Source organism: Rhinoderma darwinii, chromosome 1, assembly GCF_050947455.1.
Source record: "Rhinoderma darwinii isolate aRhiDar2 chromosome 1, aRhiDar2.hap1, whole genome shotgun sequence".
Lineage (NCBI taxonomy): Eukaryota > Metazoa > Chordata > Amphibia > Anura > Rhinodermatidae > Rhinoderma > Rhinoderma darwinii.
This window is the reverse complement of record NC_134687.1, coordinates 54,538,590-54,552,245: the sequence shown is the minus strand read 5'-3', so window position 1 is coordinate 54,552,245 and position 13,656 is coordinate 54,538,590. Positions and strand designations below refer to the sequence as shown.

At 40.8% G+C, this 13,656-nt stretch overlaps 1 protein-coding gene across 1 annotated transcript in view; it reads left to right on the top strand.

Moving 5' to 3' along the window:
- The window catches only part of CCKAR (cholecystokinin A receptor), a 71,113-nt gene that overhangs the window by 45,328 nt on the left and 12,129 nt on the right, over positions 1 to 13,656 (top strand). Inside the window, exon 4 of the mRNA XM_075849512.1 lies at positions 5,031 to 5,149. Within this exon, the coding sequence (XP_075705627.1) occupies positions 5,031 to 5,149 (119 nt within the window). The remainder of the gene's footprint in view (positions 1 to 5,030; positions 5,150 to 13,656) is intronic.

Sequence of the window (13,656 nt, the reverse complement as noted above, 5' to 3'; positions counted from 1 at the left end):
GGGTTAAGGCTATGGGGGTTGTTTTTCAGGGGTTAGCCTAGGACCCTTTGTTCCAGTGAAGGAAAATCTTAATGCTTCAACATACCAAGACATTTTGGACAATTGTATGCTTCCAACATTATGGGAATAGTTTGGGGAAGACCCTTTTCTGTTCTAGCATGACTGCCATGGGGACCGTGGAAAGAGAGACTGTCACAGGGTCTGCAGAGGATGGTGTAAACTCACTTTTGCACCGAGGGATTTAATGTAGGGCTAAACCATTGAGCGGAGTCTATGAGAACCCCAGGTAATCATTCTTCAACCCCTATACAGGGATCTGGAACCCCAGAGTTGTCTCCCTTGGCGACATCCTACTTAAATAGGCATGGGACTAAAATCGGCAGACAGTATGCAGGGACAGGTATAGCAAAGATCAGGGCAGGCCGCAGACAGGCACTTACGGTTGGTCGAGCAAGTGGTCAGGGCAGGTGGCATAAGTTCATCACGGGTCAGTAGCAAGAGGTCAGGGCAGGCGGCAGGCAAGTATAATTAAAGGTACAGGCAGAGTCAAAACACAGGAATTCCAAACAAACGATCAACAGGATATTACTAGCAAGATAGGAGGATCCAAATTGCCCTGGCAGTGATTAAACCAGGGAAGATCCCTTTATACCCTGGAAAAGCTGGGTGGATAATTAGGCGTGCACTGGTCTTTTAACAGTGGGAGAATCAGCACACGGACACTTGGAAGTGCAGAAGCGATGAAGAGCACGACCACCCGGGGTGATGGAGGAATGCAGCGGCCAGGAGCCAGAAGACGCCATGGAGAGGTAATGGCGGCCGCCGTAAAAATGACAGTGCAGTTACAATGACTGTGCCCCAGTGCTCAAAGCAAGGTCCATAAAGGCATGGTTCGGTGAGTTTGGTGTGGTAGAACTTGACTGCGCCGCAAAGAGCCCTGACCTCAACAACATCTCACACCATACCTCCCAACATTCAAGTAACACAAAGAGGGACAACTGATACCACAGCTCTAATGCCACCCAATCCCCCCCATACACACCAGGTTCAGCTCACACAGTATCATGCCCTCTACCTAACATCATACAGTATAATGCCCCCATAGATGCATTGATACAGTTTAATGCCCACACAGATGCCCCCATACAGTATAATCCCCACAGATACCCCATGCAGTATAATACCCAAACAAATTCCCCCATACAGCATAATGCCCCATAGCTGCCCCATGCAGCATAATACCCACATAGCTTCCTTATACAGTATAATGCCCCCATAGAGCTTAATGCCCCCATACAGCATAATGCCCCATAACTGCCTCATACAGTATAATGCCCCCTAGCTGCCCCTAGTGCCAGTGCCCACATATAAAGTGCCAATGCCCTTCTAGATAGTGCCACAGTGCCCATGTAGATAGAGCCCATGTAGATAGTGCCCCAACATAGTGCCACAGTGTCCATGTCGATAGTGCCACACACCCCTTGAAGATAGCGCAACCCCCCCTGTAGATAGCGCCATTGGGACTCCCTCTAGGAGTGGAATCCCCAGCCAGAGCATAGGCCAGGAATTCCGCTCTAGAGGGAAGCCCGGATGTCACTGTCTCTATATGAACAGTGACGTCAGTGGCTACTACTTAAGCGTCATTGGCTACTCCTACCGGGGATTCCGCTCCAGGAGGAGACCATGACATCAATATCCATATATGGACAGTGACCACAGGGGTTTTCTCTAGGAGCGGAATGCCTGGCCAGATCATCAGCAATGGGGATTCCGCTTAATCAGTAGCCACTGACGTCACTGTCCATATATGGACAGTGACGACAAGGGCTTCCCCGGGCACAGCGCTTAAAGTAGCGCTGTGAGCAGGGAGTCCTCAGGGAGCGGAGGAGCACCATCTGTTCCCCTGTTCTGAACTAATGCTGAAGCAGGGAGCTGACAGTTCGTTGCTTCAGTATTGGTTTCAACTGTATCTGCATCCTGAGGACACAGATACAGTTGACAGTGGGACATATCCCCGGCCGTCCGGGACAGCGAAACAACACCCGGAATCCGTGAATGTCCCACTGAATCCGGGATAGTTGAGAGGTATACCAACATCTTTGGCATGAACTAGAATGAAGATTGTGAACAAGGCCCTTTCCTGCAACATCAGTGTCTGACCTCACGAATGCTCTTCTAGATAAATGGGTAAAATTCCCACAGACACACTCCAAAATCTTGTAGAAAGTTTTCCCATAAGAGTGGAAACTGTTTTAGCTGTAAGGCTTTATTCAGACGAACGGGAATCACGTCCGTGCAACGTGCATGCTTTTCACGCGCGTCGCACGGACCTATATTAGTCTATGGGGCCGTGCGGACATGTGCGTGATTTTTACTCAGTGTGAGTCCGCTGAAAAAAAGTCACGACATGTCCGTTCTTACGGCGTTTCGCGCGAATCACGCACCCATTGAAGTCAATGGGTGCGTGAAAACCATGCATGCCGCACGGAAACACTTCCGTGCGAACTGCGTGATTCGCGCAACAGCTGTCAAAAGGATGAATGTAAACAGAAAAGCACCACGTGCTTTTCTGTTTACAAACATCCAAATGGAGTGTCATAATGATGGCGGCTGCGCGAAAAGCACGCAGCCGCGCATCATATGCTGCTGCTACACGGAGCTGTTAAGTGGTTTTTCGCACGCAAAACACCGCGTTTTTGCGTGCGCAAAAACGCCACGCTCGTTTGAGTGAGGCCTTAAGGGGGGCCAAGTGCATATTAAAGTCTATGGGCTTAGAATGGGATATCAAAAAATCTCCTGTATGTGTAGGTGTCCCAATTTTGTCAATATAGTGTATCTTATATGTTATTGATACTGCCTAGAAAGTAATGTTCAGAAATATTTGCCAATCTCCAGCAGAAGCTGCCAGTCTTGATGCCTACTAAGATTCAATATGTGTCCACTGGATGTCACTGTCGTGAGCTCGATATAAAGCTGTATTTACTTGCCTTCTGCCAGCGGTTTTGTCTGATAATGTGACTAGGAAATTGCAGTGACATGGAAGTCTTATTAATATGTAGAATCTTGTATAGAAACTTCTACACATTTTATTACTTCTGTAATGGGGATTAAACTGGAATGCAAATTTCTAAAAAGATTTGTTCTATGTAAAGTATAAAATATTATACTACAAAGTAATAGCTTTATCATTTCACACATTGTTTTCAAATACTTAATACGTGATTTTCACAGACCATTTTCTAGTAGTGATTGGAATATTTTCTGCACATGGTTAACCCCTTCCAGCGGCAACCATTGTACGGATTTTCATTTTCAAATTTTTCTCCCCACCTTCCAAACGCCATAACATTTTTATTTTTCTGTCTATATAGCCGCATGAGAGCTTGATTTTTGGGGAACGAGTTGTAGTTTTTCATGGCATCATTTACTACACCATATATAGTACTGGGAGACTGTGAAAAAAAAATCCCTACAGATGGTCAGGTACTGGTCCGTACCCGGCTTTTCCCAGTACCACTGGTGGCGGTGGGTACCGGGGTAATAATGGGGAGGTTAGTGTTAGCTATTTCACCGGCTAACACTAAGCCCCACCTTAGCAATGGACGCTGTCAATCAAACGGCGGTTATTACTGAGGCTCCATGCACACGACAGTATTTTCATCTATCCCGAAATACTGTCCATAAATAGAGATCCGTAGGCATCTGTATTACATCCGTATATACGGAAGGGTGTCCATAATACGGTTCGTATTGCATCCGTATTCCATCCGTATATAAGGATCCATACAAAAAGAGGGAGGTTGCAAATTATGTCACCAACATGTTGCCTAGCAATGCTTCCATAAATACGGACGGTTTACGGATGAACATCAGTAATTACGGACCCATTAATTTCTATTGGCCACGGACACCTTTCAGTATTTTTACTAATGGGTGTCCGTGCTGAAAAAATTATAGACCCTGTCCTATTCTTGTCAGTAATTACGGCAAGGACTCTCCCATAGAAGTCTATGGGTGCTTTTGTAAATATAGACGGCTACTGATGTGCATCCGTAAAACGTCCGTATTTACGGAAGCATTGCTAGGCAACACGTTGATGACATCATTTGTAACCTCCCCTTTTTGTACCCTTCCGTATATACGGATGAAATATAGATGCTTACTGATCCATATTTACGGTAGATAGATGAAAATACTGTCCTGTGCATGGGGCCTAAGGCCTCATGCACACGGCTGTGCCTGTAATTACAGCCCACCGCTGACACCCGCGGTGTCGCTTTTTCGTGCCGTGCTCCCATACAAAGTATGGAGCAGGGCCCGCAAATAACGAAAAGTAAGATGCTCCATATTTCAAAGCACGGTTATACGGCACGGACACCCTTCCACGGCTAATGGAACCGGGCGGATCCATAATTGCAGACCGTATTGCGGTCCGCAATTCCGGAGGTTTTTTTACGGTTGTGTGCATGGGGCCTAAGGCAGTAGTAATAAAGTATTGAAATAAAAAACCCCCACACAACCCTTGTTAACCATTTTTTGGAGAATAAAGAAAATGCTATCATCGAAGTAGTCCTCGAATCCGAAGTGGACCAACAACAGTAAAAAAAAAAACACAAACAAAAAATGTAAAATGGTTATCACAAAAAGCAAAGCAATTATCATAATTACCTTTCTTGGGTCTAGCGCTGTAGCCGCAACATCAGCGAGTTACGCGGTTTCCGTAACTTTGTGAATTATAGGGGGCGTCCACACTAAAATTGGTTAGGACAGCATCAATTCTAAATACGGCCCTGATCACATGACCAGGGTACAATTTTGTACCCTGGAAATAAACAATGAAGGTTCTAATTGGAGGGCTGCAAGCAGAGATCTTGGAAACTGCTCGAAATAAAAACCTGTCATTTAAAACAGGTGATTATTCTGTGTTTATGTTTGCAGTGTTCATGGATGCAATTCAATGATATAATATTACATATTTATCATATTCTATTCATATACTATGTGACTGTTTCTTTTCTTTATGATTTTAGGTATATTTTTCTTCTGTTAATTCTCTTCCTTGTTCCTGGGATTGTTATGACTATTGCATATGCCTTAATATCCATGGAATTATACAGAGGGATCCGGTTTGATGCAAATCAGAGGAAAGGTAACACAGTCTTCATAGTAACGTTGTGTGTTTAGATATCGGACCATGTATCCTCCAGAAAAGAGGTTTCAAATTTGCATAGAATGGAGTATTTCATGAATTCTAATATGCTTATAATGGAAATAACACAAGATGCTGTTTCTTTTTTAAACACTGAATTAATCCATGTATATTTTTCTATTAAATGGTTTTAAAAGGACTAATATTAATGGCCTATCCTTAGTATAGGCCATCAGTATCTGATTGGAGGGGGTCTGACTTCCGACACGCCAGCTGGTTGAAGAGACCACGTTGCTCCAGCTTCACTGTGTCCTTCCTTCTTTAAATGTAGTTGTGGCTGGTACTGCAGCTCAATCCCTTTCACTTAAAGGGGTTGTCCCAAGTTGATAAATGGAGTTATAAAGCTCCCCCATGTAAAAATAAGAAGAATTCTAATTACCTGTCCGTTGTCCAGCGATGTCGTTTTCTTGATATCGTTGATTGAAGTTGCGGTCGGTCCCTCTTTGTATCCTGCTCGTTGCCTAGGTTCCCGGCCACCGCTATTTACCTTTAGCGGTGGCCGCGCATGCGTAATGACATCCTCTGCGTCCTGAGCAGAGGATGTTATTTACTCATGAACGCGCATCTCAGCGCATGCGCAGGAGATGCAAGGAGATGCAGTGGAAGGCACCCGTCGCGAGAAGTCTGCGCTCCGCTAAAGGTAAGTGTGTGTGTGTGTGTGTGTGTGTGTGTGTGTGTCTGTGTTTGTGTGTATATATGGGTGTGTTTGTGTATATGTGTTTATGTATATGTTTGTGTATATGTGTGTGTGTGTTTATGTGTGAGTGTATATATGGGTGTATTTGTGTGTATATGTTTGTGTATATTTTTGTGTTTGTGTATATGGGTGTGTGTTTATGTGTGTGTGTGTGTGTGTGGGTGTGGGTGTGTGTGTGTATATATGGGTGTGTTTGTGTATATGTTTGTGTGTATATGTTTGTGTGTGTGTGTGTGTGTGTGTGTTTTTGTATATGTGTGGGTTTGTGTATGTGTTTGTGTATATATGGGTGTGTTTGTGTACATATGTTTGTGTGTATATGTGTATATGTTTGTGTGTATATGTGTATATGTGTTTTTTTGGTGTGTTTATGTGTGTGTGTGTTTGTGTATATATGGGTGTGTTTGTGTATATGTGTGTGTGTTTGTGTATATATGGGTGTGTTTGTGTATATATGGGTTTGTTTGTGTACATGTGTTTGTGTATATGTTTGTGTGTATATGTGTGTGTTTGTGTATATCTTTGTGTGTATATGTGTGTGTGTGTTTGTATATATCTGTGTGTTTGTGTATATGTGGGTGTGTTTGTGCATATGTTTGTGTGTATATGTTTGTGTGTTTTTGTATATGTGTGTGTGTTTGTGTATATATGGGTGTGTTTGTGCATATGTGTATAGGTTTGTGTGTATATGTTTGTGTGTGTTTTTGTATACGTGTGTGTTTGTGTATATGTATGTGTGTTTGTGTATATATGTGTGTGTGTGTGTGTGTGTGTGTTTGTGTATATATGGGTGTGTTTGTGTATATATGGGTGTGTTTGTGTATATGTTTGTGTGTTTGTGTATGTGTGTGTGTATATATGGGTGTGTTTGTGTACATGTGTTTGTGTTTATGTGTGTGTGTGTTTGTGTTTATGTGTGTGTGTGTGTGTGTGTGTGTGTGTGTTTGTGTTTATGTGTGTGTGTGTGTATATATGGGTGTGTTTGTGCATATGTGTATATGTTTGTGTGTTTTTGTATATGTGTGTGTGTATATGTGTGTGTTTGTGTATATATTGGTGTGTTTGTGCATATGTGTATAGGTTTGTGTGTATATGTGTGTGTGTGTGTATATGTGTGTGTGTTTGTGTATATATGGGTGTGTTTGTGTATATGTTTGTGCGTATGTGTTTGTGTATATATGGGTGTTTGTGTACATGTGTTTGTGTATATGTTTGTGTGTATATGTGTGTGTTTGTGTGTATATGTGTGTGTTTGTTTTTATGTTTGTGTGTATGTGTTGGTGTGTTTATATGTGTTTGTGTATATGTTTGTGTGTGGTTGTTTGTGTGTGTGTAGGTGAGTATAAGTATCGGTATTGTTCACATTGATAACTTTTTTTTTATGTTGTTGCAGATTTTGATGTACCAATTGGACTACATCTTCGATTCGTTGGACTACTGCGTAGATCTACGGTTTTTGAAAATTTTAGTAAAATGGTTAATGAGGGTTTTGTTGGGGATTTCTTATTTCAATAAAAAAAAATTGTCTTTGTGTTTTTTTTTCAAACTTTATTAGTGCCTAGATATTTGGTAGTTGGCTGATTGACAGCGTCCATTATTAAGGCGGTACTTAGTGTTAGCCGGTGCAGAGGCTAGCACTAACCACCCATTATTACCCCGGTACCCACCACCACCAGGGGTGCCGGGAAGAGCTTGGTACGATCCAGTACCCGACCATCTGTTGTGATGGTCGGGTACTGGGGCGGCCGTAGGCTGGTATTATGAGGCTGGGAAGGGCCAAAAACAGTGGACCTTCCCACCCTTGTAATGCTAGGCTGCTGCTGCTGCTGTGTTGTATCGGGCTGGTTATAAAAATGTGGGGGACCCCCACGTCGTTTTTTTTTAAAATTTAACAATAGACGTTGGGTCCCCCACATTTTTAATAACCAGCCATATACAAGGCCGCAGCAGTCTGGCAATTACATGGGTGGGAAGGGCCACTGGTTTAGTACATTCCCAGGCTAATAACACTGTGTTGTTTGTGGCTGGTTATGATAAATTGGGTGGAACCCCATGTCTTTTTAATAAAAATAATAAATAAATAATTTAAAAAAATGACGTGGGGTCCCCCCCATTTTTATAACCAGCCAGATACAACACAGCAGCAGCAGCCTAGCATTACAAGGGTGGGAAGGTCCACTGTTTTTGGCCCTTCCCAGCCTCATAGTGCCAGCCTGCGGCCGCCCCAGAGCCCGACCATCACAACAGATGGTCGGGTACTGGATCGTACCCAGCTCTTCCCGGCACCCCTGGTGGTGGTGGGTACCGGGATAATAATTGTGGTTAGTGTTAGCCTCTGTACCGGCTAACACTAAGCCTCCCCTTAGTAATGGACCTTGTCACTCAGACAGCGGCCATTACTAAAGTGATAGTAATAAAACTTGAAAAGAAAAGACAAAGATATAGATAAAATATTTTATTGAAATAAAGCACCCCCAACACAACCCTCATTAACCATTTTATTGATGAAAAAAAAAAAGCGTCATCTAAGTAGTCCTCGAAACCGACGTAGTCCAAACACCAAACCTGTAAAAAATCAAAAATATAAAAAAAAATGAAATAAAACATGTCGTAGGCTTAGTTTCACTTTCATGTGTGATACTGACTGTTATACCATGTATAGAAGCCTGCGGCAAAGTTGGCTTAGATACAGGGCGCCAGCAGACAGTATCATACATGGCCATACAGACATTTATACAAACAAACATACATACATGCAAACATACATGCACATGTACACATACAAACATGACAACATACATACATGCATACATACATGCAAACATACATACATGCAAACATATATACATACATGCAAACATACATACATGCAAACATACATGCACATATACACATACATGCACACATACATGCAAACATACATACATGCACATATACACATACATGCACATATGCACATACAAGCAAACATACATGCAAACATACATACATGCAAACATACATACAAACAAACATACATACATGCAAACATACATACATGCAAACATACATACATGCAAACATACATGCAAACATACATACATGCAAACATACATGCAAACATACATACAAGCAAACATACATACAAGCAAACATACATACATGCAAACATACATACATGCAAACATACATACATGCAAACATACATACAAGCAAACATACAAGCAAACATACATACAAGCAAACATACATACATGCAAACATACATGCAAACATACATACATACAAACATACATACATGCAAACATACATACATACATGCAAACATACATACATGCAAACATACATGCACATATACACATACATGCACATATACACATACAAGCACATATACACATACATACAAGCAAACATACATACATACATACAAACAAGCAAACATACATACATACATACAAGCAAACATACATACATACATGCAAACATACATGCAAACATACATACATGTAAACATACATACATACATGCAGACATACATAAATGCAAACATACATGCAAACATACATACATGCAAACATACATAAATGCAAACATACATGCATACATACATGCAAACATACATACATGAAAACATACATGCACATATACACATACATGCACATATACACATACAAACATGACAACATACATACATGAAAACATAAATACAAACATACATACATGCAAACATACCTACATGAAAACACATACATGAAAAACACACACATACAAACATGACAACATACATACAAGAAAACATACATACATGCAAACATACATCCATGCAAACATACATACATGCAAACATACATGAAAACATACATACATGCAAACATACATGCACATATACACATACAAACATGACAACATACATTCAAGCAAACATACATACATACATACATACAAGCAAACATACATACAAGCAAACATTCATACATGCAAACATACATACATGCAAACATACATACATGCAAACATACATGCATGCAAACATACATGCAAACATACATGCATGCATACATGCAAACATACATACATGCAAACATACATGCACATATACACATACAAGCACATGTACACATACAAACATGACAACATACATACAAGCAAACATACATACAAGCAAACATACAAGCAAACATACATACAAGCAAACATACAAGCAAACATACAAGCAAACATACATGCAAATATACATACATACATACATGCAAACATACATACATGCAAACATACATACATGCAAACATACATACATGAAAACATACATGCACATATACACATACACATACATGCACATAGACAAATCAAGGGTAGGAGCAGCACTGTGATTCCTTGCCTGTTAAGGCTGGTGCTCAGCTTACAAACAGGGAGTGACCTCTCCCTGCACAAACGTGTATCCAAAAAAGAGAGATAGAAGCAGCACTCAAAAAAACTCTGGTTTATTCATCCAGCATGAATAAACAAGAGTTTTTTTGAGTGCTGCTTCTATCTCTCTTTTTTGGATACACATACATGCACATATACACATACAAACATGACAACATACATACAAACATACATACATGCAAACATACCTACATGAAAACACATACATGACAACATACATACAAGAAAACATACATACATGCAAACATACATGCACATATACACATACAAACATGACAACATACATACATGAAAACACATACATGAAAACATACACACATACAAACATGACAACATACATACATACATGCAAACATACATACATGCAAACATACATACATGCAAACATACATACATGAAAACATACATACATACATACATGAAAACATACATACATGAAAACATACATACATGCACATATACACATACAAACATGACAACATACATACATACATGAAAACATACATACATACATACATACATGCAAACATACATGAAAACATACATGCACATATACACATACATGCACATATACACATACAAACATGACAACATACATACATACATACATACATACATAAACTCACCTAAGACGTTCCCACGAAGATCTGAACGGTCCCGTCACTTTTCTTCTCCCATTCACAATAACAGAGCGGTGGGCGCAGATGACGTAATCACGTGGGCCTGATATGATTACGTCATCTGCACCACAACGCACTGTTACTATGAATGCGAGCGGCGCCAAGAAGAAGGAAGATGGCAAGTGACGGGACCGTTCAGAGCGCCTTTAGAACGTCTTAGGTGATTATTATTTTATTTTATATATTTTTAGTTGTTCGCCGGGTGCTGATGCAGCACCGATGCAGCACCGATTCGGCGGGTACAAAAATGTAGTGACAGGGTGGGGGAGGGAAAAGTGGCTTGCCGAAACGGGGTGAATGTAGTGTAGTGTAGTGTAGTGTAGTGTACAGTACATTCACGGTAAGTTCGTCTCAATCGGGCTTACCATGCCCGCTTGAGACGAACATTCTCCCGATGTTGCTAGAACTACAGTATCTAGCAACATCGGGAGCACGCACACTGCAGAGCGGAGCGGCTTGATTGACATCGAGCCGCTCACGCCCCTTTTTAGAAAAGATAACCAGCACTTGCTGAGTTATCAAGTGTAAAAAAAAAGGCACTTAGGAAATGAATTTTTAAATTTTTTTAACACCATATGTTTTCAAATTCATTTCCTGCTTAGAATGTACAAAAAAAAAATTTGAGTCAACTTGGGACAACCCCTAGGCTATGTACAACTTTGAAAACATTATTTTTTTTCAAATAAAATATAAAAACAAAAATGTCTATCAGTGTGATTGGTGCAACTTTAAAAATACTTTTTTATTAAAAATTATTTTTACTTTTTAAAATACAGCTGCTATTCTGTATGCAGGGCAGCTGTATAGTGCGCCAAGACCTATATCAGTCAGGTCCGTGGGACTATCGGGTTCAGTATCAGCAGGTCCACGCGGTAATTGGTCATATCTAAGTTATCAACTTAGATGTCATCAGTATCAGCTCGATCCTGCATGTCAGAGATGTGCAGGACCCGCTGACACTGAACCCGTCAGTCCCGCGGACCTGACAGATACAGGTATCAGCGCTAGATACAGCTGCTTTGTATACAGGATACAAAGCAGCTGTATGTCAAAAGTAAAAATAGTTTTTAATAAAATGTAATTAGAAAGTTGCACCAAACACAGTGATAGACATTTTTTATATATAAAGAAAATACATAAATCGTTTTCGAAGATGTACAAAGCAGTACCAGGCACAGCCACAACTAAATGTACAGTGCTGTGCCTGAGTAAACAATGGAGACGCGGAGCTTGCTGGAACACCATGGCTCCTTCATGCAGCTGATTGGCGAGGGAGCCAGTGTCGGGCCCCATGATCAGATATTGTTTGTCTATCCTTTGGATATACCATCAATATTACTGAAAACCCCTTTAACCCCTTAATGACCAGCCTATTTTAGACCTTAATGACCAAGCCATTTTTTACGTTTTTCCATCTTTTCATTCCAAGAGCTATAACCTTTTTATTTTTGCATCGACATAGCCGTATAAGGTCTTGTTTTTTGCGGAACAAGTTGTACTTTTTAATAGCACAATTTTGGGGGACATATTATTTATTGATTAACTTTTATTAACTTTTTTTGGGGGGGGGAATAGAAAAAAACCTGAAATTTCGCCACTCTTTTTCGTGTCTTAAATCAACGGCGTTTACCGTGTGGTATAAATAACACAATAACTTTATTCAGCGGGTTGTTACGATTGCAACGATACCAAATTTGTATAGTTTTTGTATGTTTTACTACTTTTACACAGTAAAAACGCTTTTTTTTCAAAATGATTTGTTTTTGTGTCTCTATATTTGAAGAGCCGTAACGTTTTTATTTTTTCGCCGATGCGGTCGTATGAGGGCTTTTTTTTGCGGGACGACTTGTAGTTTTTATTGGTACCATTTTTGAGTAGATGCGACTTTTTGATCTCTTTTTATCACATTTTTTTTAAGTCAGGATTCACAGAAAACAGCAATTTTTCCATAGTTTTTTATTTCATTTTTTTACGGCGTTCACCGTGCGGGTTAAATAATGTAATAGATTTATAGTCGGGTTCGTTACGGACGCGGCGATACCAAATATGTGTAACTTTGTAACTTTATTTTGGTGTTTTAATAGTAAAGCATTATGTAAGGGGAAAAGCTGGGTTTTTCATTTTTTTTTCAATTTTTTTTTTTAAATTAACTTTATTAAACTTTTTTTTCACTTTTTTACTAGTCCCACTAGGGGACTATAATATGCGATTCTCCGATCGCTATTATAATACACTGCAATACTTTTGTATTGCAGTGTATTACTTACTGCCTGTCCGTTTAAAACGGACAGGCATCTGCTAGGTCATGCCTCCGGCATGATCTAGCAGGCATTCGCTCCAGGCAGACCTGGGGGCCTTTATTAGGCCCCCGGCTGCCATTAGAGACACAGACACTCGGCGATCGTATCGCCGGGTGTCGGTGGGAGAGAGAGGGAGCTCCCTCCCTCTCTCCAAAACCACTCAGATGCGGTGCACGCTATTGCGCACCGCATCTGAAGGGTTAAACAGGTGAGATCGATACGAATATCGATCTCACCCGGCAGAGCAGGGACGCTCCCAGCCCTCAGCTGCCTCTAGCAGCTGAGAGCAGGGAGATTTGACGCTCCCTGCTCTGTTTACTTTATCCTGATGCAGTGCCGTAAAAAGGCATATGCATCAGAATA